This window comes from Dryobates pubescens, chromosome 5, assembly GCF_014839835.1.
Source record: "Dryobates pubescens isolate bDryPub1 chromosome 5, bDryPub1.pri, whole genome shotgun sequence".
NCBI lineage: Eukaryota > Metazoa > Chordata > Aves > Piciformes > Picidae > Dryobates > Dryobates pubescens.
The window spans coordinates 16,130,208-16,144,826 of NC_071616.1; the positions used below are offsets into that span (position 1 = coordinate 16,130,208).

At 49.5% G+C, this 14,619-nt stretch overlaps 1 protein-coding gene across 4 annotated transcripts in view; it reads left to right on the plus strand.

The window, feature by feature from the left end:
- Positions 1 to 798: 798 nt before the first annotated feature.
- Positions 799 to 14,619, plus strand: part of SAMD4A (sterile alpha motif domain containing 4A) — a 118,569-nt gene continuing 104,748 nt past the window's right edge. For 3 of the 4 annotated variants that reach the window (XR_008462251.1, XM_054161666.1, XM_054161667.1), the window contains exons 1-2: positions 800 to 924; positions 1,595 to 2,288. Coding sequence is in view for 2 of the 4 variants with exons in the window: in XM_054161666.1 (XP_054017641.1) it covers positions 2,093 to 2,288 (196 nt within the window). In the remaining 2 variants the exon portion in view is untranslated. Of the gene's footprint in view, positions 925 to 1,594; positions 2,289 to 14,619 lie in introns of all 4 variants that reach the window. The other variant, XR_008462252.1, reaches the window with a different exon arrangement.

The window sequence follows — 14,619 nt, forward strand, 5'->3', positions numbered from 1 at the left end:
GCAGAATCACCTCCCTCCACCTGCTGTGCACAGGTTTTATATGCTTAGGTCCTGTTCAGTATTTGCCAACTTCTTGCAAACACTTGTGCTTGGAGGGTTTTGGTCCATATTTTCTTGTCTTGCACGTACCTGGGTCAGTCATCCCCTGGACACCTGGATCACTCATCCCTTGGATGTCAGGGATATAGAATCCACAGGGGAGACCAGTATCCTGAAAAATGAGTTCTGCTCCCTAACAGTGGTCAATTCCATCCATCTCCACTGGCCCCTTACCAAAACCCCAGGACAGCGTTTACACCTCATTCACCAAGAATTTAAAATCCCTTCAAAAAACGCCCCTTTTTTGCCGGTGCTGCGCCATTCGCCAGACCCAAAAAGTAGCGTTTCCTATCCCCCCCGCCACCCCTGCGACGGTGCCATTACCCTGTAGCCCACTAGATGGTGGTTTCCTCCAGCGGGAACTCCGCAGCTGGAGCCAGGGCGCGGGAAGGACTCACACATAGGACAGGGGGAACAGGGCAGTGGGGCCATCTCCAGCCTCCCTATCCCGCAGGGTCCCCCCCAAATTGCCTGGGGGAAGTCGTTAGTAGGAGGAGAGGTTACAGGGGACCCACAGATCGCTGGGGAGGGGGGGACACGCCGCGCGCCCACCCCTTCCCGCGCCCCGCCCTAAGCCCGGCCCCCTTCTGGCTGACGTCACCCCTATGCAAATGAGCGGCATGTGGGGAGCGGGGGCTCGGCGCGCGGCTAAGCTCAGTCTCGCGCCGCCGCCGCTCGCGCCCTGCGGCCCCCCCACCCCCCCTCCTCCTCCCCGCTCCTCATTTTGTCCCCCCCTCCCTCCCTCCCCTGTAACCCCGCGCCATGGCACGGCCCCCCCCGGCGCCGCGCCGGCCCCCCCCGCGCCCCGGGGCCCCTACGAGTCAGGTGAGTGGGGTAGGGCCGGGAAGGGAACTTTTTTTTATTTGGCGGGGGGGAGGGGGGAGGAGGTGTGTGTTGGGGCAAAACCTCACTGCTCCCTTTCCTTCCCTCCCCTTCCCCTTTCCTTGCTTCCCCCCTTCCTCTCGTGCCCCCTGAATAGGGGTGCTGTATGCGTGGGGGCGTTGATTTCCACTCCCCCCTCCCTCCTCCCCCCCCCCTCCTCCCCCCCCCCCAACCCCCCCGCTGCGGGTCTGTGTGCATGGGGGGGGTGTTGCTGAGCTCGAAGTGCTGCGTGCATTACAAGGGTTATTTCCCTACCCCCATATTAGGGTTCTGGTTGCACAGGGGGTTGCTTATTACTCCCCCATGGGGGTGCTGGGTGTACTGCACAGGGGGGTTGTTACATCCCACAGTATCCCCCGTGCTGCTGGGTGCACCCTGGTGCAGGGTACTGGGTGCAGTGTGAGAGTGGGTGCTTCCCCCACCTCCCCAGTCTCGGGCTTGGCGGGTGGGGGCGGGGGGGTGTCGGAGGGAGATACCGGAGGAGGGGGAGGAAGGCAGCGGAGCTACGGTGCCTAGCCCGCTGCGTGCCAGTGCCGAGGGCGAGCCTTCCTCCTACTCTTCCTCCTTCTCCTCTTCCCACCCCCCCCCTGACACCCCCTTTCTTCTCTTCCAGGTGTGAGGCCCCTGGTGCCCCACCTCCACCGCAGGACGAGGCAGTCCCCGCAGCTCCCCGCAACCTCCTTGCTGGGGGCACTCCCGACGTTGGGGTTTTCCTTATTTTGGGCTTTTTTTAAATAATTTTTTTTGGCCAACACCTCTTCCCCCCTCCCCCCGCCAATCCTCCTTTTTCCTTTCCTCCCTCCTGCCTCGCCGTCAGGGAATCCAGCACTGCACAGAAGCCAGAAGAACCCAACCCCAGGCTAAAAGCTGCGTCCAAACCAAAACCCACCCTTTTAATCATAGCAAAGGAGATTTTTTTAGGGGGGGTTCTTCCTTTTGTTTTTTCCTCTTTAAATTTTTATTATTAGCATTTTTTAATCCCGCCCCGAATCGCAGGGGAGGAAGCAGAGTTGGGTCAGGGAGGCTTCCCTGGTTATTTATTTTCTACCCCCACCTCCCTCACCCCCAACCCTGCAGAGGTGTCTTCTCCTTGGGGGGCCACCGGCTCACCATGATGTTTCGAGACCAGGTTGGCGTGTTGGCCGGTTGGTTCAAGGGCTGGAACGAGTGTGAGCAGACTGTTGCGCTGCTCTCCCTGCTCAAACGCGTCAGCCGGACCCAGGCTCGCTTCCTCCAGCTCTGCCTGGAGCACTCGTTGGCAGACTGCACCGAGCTCCACATCCTCGAAGGGGAAGCCAACAACCCTGGTGAGTGGTGGCTTTTTGCTGCAAACCTTTTCGAACGACGCTCCAACGAGGGTAAAATACTAAAAAAACCTACCTTAAACCACCCCGAACTGTCCACAAAACCCCCAAGATCAGGGAGCTGGAGCACCTCAGCTCCTCTACACTAACATCTTCTCTCCTCACATTTTATTTTTCAAACGATGGTGGCTTATTTCAGTTAGATTTTCCACAGCAAACTACTCCAGTCTATGGCGTGGTGTAACTACGGTAGCGTGAATGATTGGTGGGGTGGGTTTTTTTTTTTCTCTCCTCCCCCCCCCCCCCCGCCCCCCCTTCCTTCTTCCATGCAGTTTCCTGTGCAATAAGTAAGTCAGGTCACGTAGAGTCTGGATTTTCTCGGCTTCTTTTGGGCAACGTGGCTTGCTTTGCTTTCTGCAACGTGCAGAAGCCCGGCGCTACCTTAGACAAACTGTTATTTTCTAAAGGGTTGGGCGGCCGAGTTATCCTCTTTTTTTATTAGTAGTATTATTTTTTTAATCTATAAATGTGGCAATTCCTATTTCATCATTCAGATCCTGTTTGGACACATTTTTTTCTTTCTTTTTTTTTTTTCTCCCCCTTTCCCCTGCGGCTGTGAATACCCCCTTGTGTTTTCACTGGAGCTCTGAGGAAAATGAGAGCAGGCTGGTTTATGTTACTTGAACATACCGTGGCCGCAGAAAAGTGCGGGGGGAGGTGGTGGTTTTTGTTGCTTTGTTTTTTCCCCCCCCCCCCCCCCCCCCCTTTTAATTTTGGGGATGGTGGTGGTGGTTGTTATTTCTGCGCTATTCCGAGTTGCTCAACTCCGTAGTAAGTCGATGATGGAGTTGGAGCAGGGTGAAAATGGCACAAGTGAGGTGGTGAGTTTCGCCGCCGCCGCGGGGGAACGTGTTTTGTTTATGGGTGTGTTGTTAAGAACACGTATGTTCCTCAAGCATGTGTGTGCTGATTTGTACGGGGGTTCCAAGTGTCTTTCAGCAGAGCTTGTGAGATAGGAGTATGGGTAGGGAGGGTGAAATCTGCATTTTAAGTTGCATAGTTCTGGCTCCTAACACGGTTCCCCCCTCAAAAAAAAAGAAAAAAAAAATCAACAAAGAAAAGGCAAAAAAGGGCAAAGTAAAAACTTGCCCCATGGCAGAGAATCTCTTTTGTTTAAAATCTTGGGGAGGGAGGTCCTGGGAGCTGTTGCTTTTTGGGTTGTGCATGTTGAAATGGGGAGCAACCAGATGAATATCATGAAAGGAAGAAATTTGAGGGTGGGGGGTGGTAGCTGGGTTCCATACAGAACCCCCTAGATCCCATACAGAGTCCTCAAATCCCAACCAGAGCCCCCAGTGTTGGTGGGATGGGAGGAATGCTGGGTCCTTCTCCAGCTGTTCTCCATTAGAGCACCGAGCCGGCAGGATTTGGCAGCTGCCTGTGCTGCCATTTGATGACAAGGTCCAGCTCTGTGCCGCCTTCCACCCAGGACGGATTTAAGTCCTTCTGCAGGAAACCAAGCCTGGAGCTGCTCCGGCACGAAGGGATCAAGATCGGGTCTGGCTCCAGGGGCGAGCAAGGCTGGAATTGGCCGTTCCCTTATATAGCTCTCAGGAATGAGAGGGAGGAATGCTGTCGAGTGCGTCTGGGCGCAATGCTGCTGGTTTTATAAACAGCTGAAGGGCTGAACCTCATCCATTTGGGTGGGGAGGCCCCGGGGGGGGACACACTCACACAACGGGGAGGGAGCATGCTCTCAAAACTCAGCTGCTCCAGGATAGATGTTCAGCCTCCTATGCTGGCCTTAGCACAGCCATTCCTGCTGCACATTGCTGCCAACAATATATTTTTAGCTTTTAGTTGTTTATCAGCTTTGTAGGTTTTTGTTCAGGTTGTGGATAGGGTGGTAGCCATGCCCCCTGTGTTGGTCAGGGGATGGGGGGGGGGTGTGTGTGTCTGTGATGTACCTCCTAACCACAGGAAAAAGGTGAATTATGGAGGAGAAAGAGGTTTGAGGTCTTCCCAAATAAAAAGTCATTTGTGGTGGCATTTGCTTGCTGTAAGCCAAGGTGGAAACCAGGGGTTGGACCCTTCCCATCTCTACTCATGCAGGCAATCCCTGCTTGCCCCTGTAATCCCATTGACCTTGCTTGGCATGAGGATTTCTCCTGCAAGTGAAACTTGGCATCCAGCCTTCTACCCGTCCCTTGGTTTGTTTGTGGAGCTGCCTGTGCTTTCCCTGACATTCCTTCCAAAAACAAGCTGTTCCTCCAGGGCGTTTGTACCTCTGATAGCACAACCTGGATGTGCTGAGCTCTTTTTCTTGCCAAACACCCCTCCATACAGCTTTCCCACGGGATGGACATGTTAGAGAATCATAGAATTGGTTAGATTGGAAAAGACCTTTAATATTGTTAAGTCTAACCAATAGAACAGGACATGTGATTTTCCAAGCCATGCGATTTTGTGGTGGAGGAAGGAAGGGCAGCAGATGTTTTTGACCAAGAACTGTTGGGAAATAGCTTTTAGGCTCCAGTGTTAACACTGTTGTCTTCATTAAACCACCTGTAATTTTGGAATTGTTCCTGTTTGTGCCTGTTTCCCAGTCTGTGACTTGCTTGGCAATGGAATCACATCAGGTCCTCCTGAAAAGCAGTGTCATCATCTAACCTTGCATTATTCTTTACTGTTTGAATCTTGGTGTTTGCTTAACTAATTTGGGCTTGATTCCCTCCCACACTGGGGGCTGAGATGGCTTCTGGTATGCTTTCCTGGTGTTTGCTGATCTGGAAATAGTGGCTCTTTGCTTGTAGGTGCCCCATTAGCATCCACCTTGATGTTTGGGACATGGCAAGGGAAGTGTACAAGGGACTGTGGGGTAATGAGGGTGCATATCTTAAGTGAGATGTAGGAACTGACTGTAAGATGTGGTGTGGTTACCTTCAATGAAGCGTGGGTGAAATCCACTGTCTGGCAAGGGATGTCACCATGGGTTTAAACAGTACTGGTCTGAATGTAACATGCTGGTCGAACGTGCCAGAGCAAGTGTCTGAATTGACCTAAGTGGTGGATCGTCATGAGAGGCGAGTTGCATGTTCAAGACCTGTTGCTTGCCCCAACCCTGTTAGGAAGGTGGGAAAACTGGAATGTTGCCCCTAGTTCATTGTTGTTAGAAGGAGGTGGCAGCCTTGCTGTATTCCTTGGTGGCTGAACACTGTCTTTGGCATCTAACCAGCAACTGAGATGAGTAGGGGCTCCAAAGGAAGACCAGAGCTGAAGCCCTCATAAGCTAGCGTAGCCTGCAGGTGTGTGGACCAGACACGGAGGAATACTTCTCTCAACAAAAATGTCCAGGTTGTTTCTTGCCTGGTAGATTCCAAAGGAGGTGTCTGCTGTCTGGCAGGTGATATGGGAAAACCTTGAGGAAGAAAAATAACTCTTTTCAAATAGTTAATGGTCATGGAGAAGCACATACGTTTATTTTGAAGGAGTTCTGTCTTGTTTTTTTCTGAGTGTAAATGTATTTTTGATAATGACAGCCAAGCCATCCTTGTTAGAACTGCATATCTGACGTGTCTCTGCTCTATATGACCGTCAAAAAGCTCTGAGGAGCCTCCTGCTTCTGTAGCTCTTTGGATAACTGCTCAAGCAGGGAGCAGGCAGATAGAACCACATGGGCCTCCTACACTGGTGTCTTGGAGCAGATCAGAGATGTAGCGCCTGCATGTGTTGTGGGATTCAATCTGTAGTGTGTTCAGTGGTGTTCCTTGATGATAAAGGTAAATTAGAAGTGAGAAGCAAGCACGGAAGGCAATCTTCATTAGTTTCTTCATTAGGAGAAGCATACGGCTTGTGTGTGGGTGTCCTTCGTGGTAAGCTATGGCGCTTTAATGGTTTAACTGGTGAAGGATGCAAGTTGCTGCTAATTCACTTTGAATTAGCAATTTGGCTTGACCTGTCCTGTGTGGAGAAGACTATGGAAACCATACTCTCCATGCACAGAAATAGAAGTTTCAGGTATTGCACAGTGCTATTTAAAAGCCTGCTATAGCTTGCTTCCTTCCTTCCTTTCAGCCTGGCCTTCAGTCCCAGCTGCTCAGAGCTGTCAGGACACGGCGACCTCCTCCAAGCTGTTGGTAAAGGTCAGGTGGGAGCATAACGTCTGCTGTGGTGGGAACAGGACCTGTGTTCCTGCTGTGCACACCAGCTGTGGCTGAGACACTGAGGGGTGTCGGGTATGGCCACTCCATGGGGTATAGACCCATAGAATGCAGTCTGTAGGCTTGTCATTGAGCATGGCATGTGCTGCTGTTCTCACCTGCTTGGACATCTGGTCTCTGATGGCCAGAGGTGTGAGTGACAGGACAAGAGATAATGAGCAAACGCTAGCGCATAGGAAATTCCATCTAGTATGAGGAACTTTATATAGAGAGTGGTGGGTCACTGGAGCAGGCTGCCCAGAGAGGTGGTGGAGTCTTCTCTGGAGAGATTCCAAACCCACCTGGACATTGTGATCCTGGACAACCTGCAGTGGGTGACCCTGCTTTAACAGGAGGGTTGGACTAGACCTCAGGAGGTCCTTTCCAACCTCTGTGATTCTGTGCTGAGTGTTTTTCTTGGATTAATTAGTCCCTCATCCCACCAGCCCCACCTTCAGAGCTGCCATGCCTTCCCTGCTCCTGCAGTCTCTGCTGGTTGACAGAGATGCCCAAAAGCCCTCTGCACCCTCCAGGCATCCAAATACTCATCTGCACTGATGAAATGACAGCTTTAAGCTCTTAGTCTTGAAGGACAACAAGCTTTCAGTGCCCTGTGCACAGGACATTGACCGTTTTGCACGTTAAGGCCAAAATCTTTATTTCATTTTGGCAGGCTGTCAAGTATCACAATGAGAGCATCAAAATGACCTAGATTTCTTGTCCTGGGGAGAACTGGCTGGAGGAAGAGTCAAGGGTTGTAGAGAGCCATAATGTCTTTATTTAGACCAAGTGATGCAGCTGGAAAAAATGGCCAAGCATGAAGGTGCACCAGCTCAAAGGAGGGCTTGTGTGGTTGTGGGGTTTTCTTTTGTGTGGGTGTGGGTTTATTATTATTTATTTATTTTTATTTATTTTTCTCCTCCCTGACTGTACCATCAGGGCTATTAAAAACTATTATATGTTCCTCCAGGCTCTGCCTCCAACTTCCTTAGGTCTTTGTGGTTCCAGCTCTGTGCCTGGTGCTGCCCACTTTGGCCACAGACTGTCTCTGGAAGTTCCGACCTCTTTGCATGCACATTTTGCATTTCACACCTAGTGACCCTCACTGATGGAATGTGTCCAGAGAAGGGTAACAAAGTTGGTGAAGGGTCTAGAGAACAAGTCTTAGTAGGAGTGGCTGAGGGAACTGGGGTGGTTTAGTCTGGAGAAGAGGGCACTGATGGGAGACCTTATTGCTTTCTACAGCTCTCTGAAAGGAGGTTGAGTTAGGTGAGGGTTGATCTCTTCTCCCTACTACCAGGTGATAGAATGAGAGGAAGTGGCCTGGAATTGTGCCAGGGGAGGTTTAGGTTGGGTATTAGGAAAAATTTCTTCCCTGACAAGAGTGGTCGGGCATTGGAACAGACTGCCCAGGGAGGTAGTGGAGTCACAGTCGCTGGAGTGTTCAAGAAACGTGTGGACATGGCATTTTGGGACATGTTTTAATGGCCATGGTGGTCTTAGATTTATGGTTGGACTCGAGGGTCTTGGAGGTCTTTTCCAAATAAAACAATCCTATGATTCTATGATGGGAAATCATCCCAGTGCCCAGTTTGGGGATGGTTCCCAGTTGTTCTGTATTTTTCTTGGCTTACCATTGTGTTGCAGTGCTGAGCTCTAGTTGAAATGCTCTTGGGCTTTGTGAGAGCATCGCTGGGCTGTTCTGTGGAATCGCAGAACTGTTGAGTTGGAAGAGACCTTTGAGATCATCATGTCTAACCAGTCACCTAGAGTTCACAGTCCCACAACTATTGCTAAAGCACTGCTACTAAGCCGTGCCACTCAGCACCACATCCATATGCCTTTTAAATACCTCCAGGGATGACAACTCCACCACCTCCCTGGGTGGCCTGTTCCAGTGCTTGATCTCCCTCTCAGTGAACAAATTTTTCCTAATGTCCAACCTGAACCTCCCCTGACAGAACTTGAGGCCATTGTGGAGGGCACTGTAGGGGCCAAGCAGGTGTCCAGGGAGAAGAACAGGGTGAGGAGCTAAACCCTGTGTTTGGTGGGACTGATGGGAGGTTTTAAGTGAAACACTGGGCATTGGCATTGCATGGTCTCTGCCTGGAGAGGGGTATGAGCAGCCCTGCCATCTCCACTCATTAAAAATCATGAGCTTGGGACTCTTAAATGGAGAAGTCTGCTGAGCTCTTGGACAGTAGCTTCTTTGAATCTGCATGTTTGAGCTGCTGCCATGCATTTTGCCCAGGTTTTGTTTGCAGACTTGAGGGCTAGAAGCTGCCTGTGCTGAGGTTTTTTGGGGAATAGCATTGGGAAGGGTATAAAGATACAGAACAGTGTTAGTCAGGGCCTTTGGGCAAGGCTACACACCCAGTATTCTCTTGCAGTTCAAAAGTATTTTTATTTCTGAAGATGCTTCTCAGAGTAGCTGTGGGAAGCTCTGCAGACCAGTGGTTGGCTCACACCAGCTCTGGCTGGAGGCATGGCATGAAGACACCCCCTTGCTCTTGTGCTGTTGCTGGGACCTGGAGAAGATGCCTTTGGGCTTGTCCTTAACTTTTCTGTATTTTTTTCCTATTTGCTTAAAAGTGCCTTTGCTTGAAGTTCTTGGCATGTGGCCCTTGCAGTTGGAGAAGGAAGGAGAAGCTCCTTGTAGCTTGCTCCCTTTGTCAGTGTGAATGATGAGGTCTCCTCCACAGGACAGAGCTAGTGAGGGCCAGGTCATTTGGCTGGCTGGCTGGTGTGTCTCTTCTAGGGCTTGCTGGGGAAACTTATTTTAGGTAGCAATGCTTAAAGCAAGCGGGGAAACTATGAGACCAGCCTGGGTCGCTGCCTGGAGCATTGTGTGGTGCAAGCAGTTCTGCCCATGGGTGGGCTGCTGTCTTCCAAAGAGACTTTGTAATGTCTTTTTAACCATTTCTTGTGCCAGACATCAGGATTCCTTTCTCCAGGGACTGCAGTTGGGAAGCATCCTGCTGTTGAAGTGCAAGTAAAAGATGCAGATAAGCATTTTGTGCATCATCGCCAATCTGAGCTGGAGATCTGTGCCAGGACCAGCTTGTTGTCCTTTGATTTCTGTTCAAATGCCACCCTTCTGTGCAGACTTCTTATCTTTGAGCTTGGAAAAGTGGCTGAGATTAAGTTTGACCCCACAGCAGTGGGTGCAGGGAGGCTGCATACATTGAGGGCAGGAACTACATGGGGCATCACTGATGGCGTACAGCCGGCTTCAACCCATCAAGGTACAGATTGATGGGAGAGGTCAAGGAGAGCTTTAGATCAGCAGTTGAATAAGAACCAACTGTGGAGCCATCAATTAAAATAATATAATTTACAAATACACTTATCTTCAAATGAGATTAAATGGATGGATGGGGAAAGTGCTCTGCTTGTAGCTCAGGCTGTTGCTAGTGGATGATCATCTGCGCAGTTGCGTCCTATAGCATATTAGACTTCAGCTCCCACTCAAAGCTATGTGCTCATCTCACCATCTTGTTTTACACATTTGCATTTGGGCCAGTTGCTTTGAAAGAACTTGCAGCTCTGCTCAGCCAAAGTTTCTTTGAAGCAGTTGGTGAAGGTTTCTGTGGACCTGGTGGATCATAGTGCAAATTTCTGTCTTCCTGCAATTTTTCAAGCCTTTTTTCCTCTGTCATTTTCCATGAGAAAAACACCTTAATTTAATCTCTGGCTAATGAAAGCAATTTTTTTTACCAAGCTGGAAGCTGTTTGCCATTGGTTTGTGTAACTGAAATAGTAATTAGTGTGAACACTTGCTTTATTTTAAGATGCATTCGTCAGTGCTTTAGCTTTCCAGCTTCGTGCTTGTGTCTAATGTTACCACAGAGAACTGTTTGGAGAAAGGGCACCCCTTGCACAACTACTGCACCCAAACCCTGGGGGGCAGAGCTGACAGCTCCTAAGGGTTGGACTCACCAGAGCGTGGAGAAGCTGGTGTGCTAAAGTGGCTGCTGGGCTGGGTTTTAGGGTTCCCACCCGATGACATCAGTTTTCTCCCCACTTGCATGGTGCTGTGTGTAGAAGCCCATAGCAAAGCACAAGTCATCATCTTTGAAACCCTTTCTATCTGCAGAAACCCAGGAGTGGGGCTTGGCACCAAGGGTTGCAGCTGGAATGAACCTTTACGTGAATCTAAATGGCCTCAAGTTGTGACAGAGGAGGTTTAGGCAGACATTAGGAAAAACTGCTCCACCTAAAAGGTTGTCAAGGCCTGGAACATGCTGCCCAGGAAAGTGGTGAAGCCCCTATCCCTGGAGGACTTTAAAACCTGTGTGAATGTGGTGCTGAGGGAGGTGGTTTAGTGATGTGTTAACAGTTGGACTTGTTGATCTTAAAGGTCTCTTCCAACCAAAATGACTCTATGAAGCATGTGTGCACTCACACATTCTTCTGAGTTGTGGTCGTGCCCTTTGTGTTTTCTTTCTATTTCCTCTGAATAAACTAGAGCTTTGCTTTACTTTCTTGGTCATGCAAGAGCTACTAAGGCATCCAGAAGATGCTATAAGAGGCTGTGGGCTCTGATGCAGTAGATCCATGGGCTTGAATGCTCACTGCTTTTCTCTGAAGCACTGACTTGTTTATCTTTGCAGTCCTAAGAAGGAGACCCAGTGATTTGCAGAGGCCACTGTTGAGCATGAGTTTGGCTATGGCAAACAGCCAAGCTGGTGGCTTTCCATCTTGGCCCTAGTAATGACAAATAAAGTTGAGGTTGGAGTGAGCAGATCCGTTCCCGACTTTCCGCTTCCTCTTCCGTAGCAGATGCCTGAAGTGGAGGGGCGGGATCTCATCAAAACAAGGTTGGGATTGTTTCTGTGCTGGAGAACATGATGCTGGCTTTGGTTTGGAGGGGGTTTTAAGGGCAGAGGGAGTTGTTTCTCTTATAAGGGGATTGTGAGCTGGGTTTCCTCTCCTGGAGCTTGGGATGGTACCCATGACGTGATAATTATGCTATTCTTCTGTGCAGTCTTCTCTGATTCTGGTGATGAGCAGAAAATAAGCCTGGTTGGAATAGGGTGGGGAGCAACTCTGAAGGCAAGAAACCCAGTCATGCTTTATACCTGGCTGCATGAGGCAAGTGCATGGGCTTTCACTAGGCTTTCCATGGAGGGGGCAAACACATCTGTCTAACACAAGCGGAGATGTAAGCAAAGGATTGTCAGCATGGCTTCACCAGGTGGTAAAACACTGTCCCAGATTGCCTGGAGAGTTGGTAGATGCCCCATCCCTGGAAGCATTCCAGGTTAGGTTGGGCTGGGCTCTGAGCAACCTGCTCTAGTTGAAGATGTCCCTGCTCGCTGCAAGGAGATCATACTGGATGGCCTTCAAAGTTCTCTTCCAACTCAAATCACTCTGTGATTGTATGCCTGGTCCACAGCTTGCAGTTTGATTTGTGTATTTGCATGTCCATGGCATGGTCATAGCAAAGATTTTGGTGAAGGTATCTGAACTGTAGCCTGTTTTTTTTCTGATGGGGCTCTATATGAACATGTGGTATGGCACCTCATCTAAGGCTTCCTGGGGTTGGGGCTCATCTCTGGTGTGACCAAAGGCTCCACTCACTGATGAAGTCTGTAGAGTTCTGATCTCTGAGTTGAAGCTGGGTGATAACCATGCATTTTGCTACTACTGAGTGTGGCTACTGTCCTTTGTGGACTCTTCAGGACATTTGCAGTGCTTTAGCTGTAGCAAAACCCTTTTCGTATTACAGGAAAATAATCCTTGGGGCAGAAAAAGACCTTTCTCCTATGCTTGCTTGCTACCATGCTTCAACAGACTCACAGTTGTGTTGAGAGTATGGGACTTTCTGTTAGGGACAATCTGGGGTGGATGGTGCTAATGGCTCTTTTGCAACAAGAGCTGAGCCAGCTTCTGCTGCAGGACATTGTATGGCTGGAGTGGGGCCAGAGAAGCGCCACAAAGATGATCAGAGGCTGGAGCACCTCCTCTGTGCGCAGCAAGAGGAGAGAGTTGGGGCTGTTCAGCCTGGACAAGTGAAGGCTCCGGGGAATACCTGAACAGGCCTGCAAGGAAGGAGGGACCTTTTACAAGAGCTTGTAGTAATAGGATGAGAGAGAATGGATTGAAGCTTGAGGAGGGCAGATTTAGACTGGATATTAGAAAGAAATTCTTTAGAGTGAGGGTGGTGAGACATTGGAACAGGATGCCCAGGGGTTGTGGATGCCTGCTCTGTGGAGGTGTTCGAGGCTAGGTTGGATGAGGCCATGAGCAACCAGTGGAAGGTGTCTTTTCCCATAGCAAGGGGGTTTGAACTAGATGATTTTTTTAAAGTCCTTTCCAACCCAAACCATTTTATGAATCTATGAAGTCTTCCCTGACATTGACAAGAGCTGGATGTGGCCCAGCAGGCTGAGCTATAATGCCTGAAGATATTTTACTTAAAGTAACACTAATATTGTGAGTGTCATCTGCAGAATCCAGCAGCTCTGTTCCACTCTTGGCTCTCAAGCAAGGCAGCCCTGGAGTAGAAGCACAGGGCACTTTAAAAAGCATTTCTTCTGTTACTGATCCTCACAAGTAATTGGTTCCAGGTTGCTCTTTTCTTCTTTCTTTTTTTTTTTTTTTCTTTCTTCTGGACAAAACTCATTTCAGACAAACCACAAACCTGCCCGAATTTTAACCAGTTAGTTCTCCTGCTCCTTGTCCACACTGCTGCCTGGCTGGGGTATGGACAATGTGTGTCGTGTTCGGAGTTTTATTGTTGTTACAAGAAGAAATTGGGTGGATAAATCAAGATTTGACCAGGTTTAACCTGAAACACTTAAAAACTCATTTTCCATGCCACTGCATTTTTCCCCCCTCCTTGTTTTCTGTTTGGGGTGTTGTGTGTGTGGGTTGGGGTTTTTTTGGTTGGTTTGTTTGCTTGATTGTTTGGGTTTGGTTTTGGTCTCCCCCCAAGATAAAACCCTCAGCCCACAGATGCGTTCTTCTTGTCCTTGGGTTTCTGTCCTCTTCTCTGTGTCTCTGATCTGCAATGGGAAGTGAAAAAGGAAGAAAATCAGGAGAGAAATGTGGAGGAAAAAAGCTCACAACTTCTGTTGTGGAGAAACTTGGCTGATGTGATGTTTGCCAGCAGAACACTGTCTTTCTGCAGCAGCTGTGGTCTACATTCAGGTACTTCCCTGGCTTTCTGAGTTCTCCTGTTGGGATATTCCTCTTGTTTCTCACTCAGCAGAAATAAATGTGGTTTTTTCTACCTTTTTCTCCCTCTGTTCCCCAGTGTGCTCCAATTGCCTGTGGGGTCGGCTTGGTTCTGAGCAGGGTTTTCTTTAAATCTTACAGTTCCAGGGAAGTGGATTATTGAAAAAAATAATAGAGAGTCACCAGGCTGTTTCCTTCCAGATAATGTGAAGGTAGATGAAATGCTGAGTTAGGACTACCTGAGTGACCTTTTAAGATAAGAAATGTTATTGACTGGTGGTGTTACGTTAAACTGATAAGAATTCTTTTGAAAAGGGGAGGGGGTAAAAACCCCAACCAACCCTTTGGTAACCATAATAATGTACTTGACAAAGGTGCATAGCTCCTGCCTGCCTGACATTGGTGCTGGGGTCTCTGGGATGGCCCCATGGGGATCTCATCCAGCAGCCCCTTGTGGGAATCTGGGCTACCTCCTTGGAACTTCAGGTTGGTCCTGCTAGGGGTGTTTGAGGTTACTTGGCTACTCCTCTTGCTGTCAGGCCCCTGAATTTTCATTACCTCTAGGGAATTTTAGCTGGAGAGTTGTGCTGAGGCACAGTCCTGTGTAGGTGAGTCTAGTGCTGTGGGTTGGGGTGTGGTGGGATGGATGGGTGGATGCTGGGGGAGAAGATGCTAGGAGCAGGAAGGATGCTTTTGGGAACCAAATGAGGATAGTTGTGGTGGTCCTTGCTTTTAAGAAATGAGGAACCAGTCAAGACAGGCTCTTCCTTACCATGCCTTACAAGTCACAGTGCAATCTTCGAAGCCTCATTGGGAGCTTCAAAGCTCAGGCAGAGGTGCTGTTGCCTGTTTTGGGTTATTCTAACAGACTTAGGAGTCTGAAGAGAATGCACTTGACTGCCTTCCTTCACCCAGCTCAGCCCTGCTTTGTACATTTGCATGTGGTGCCCCTG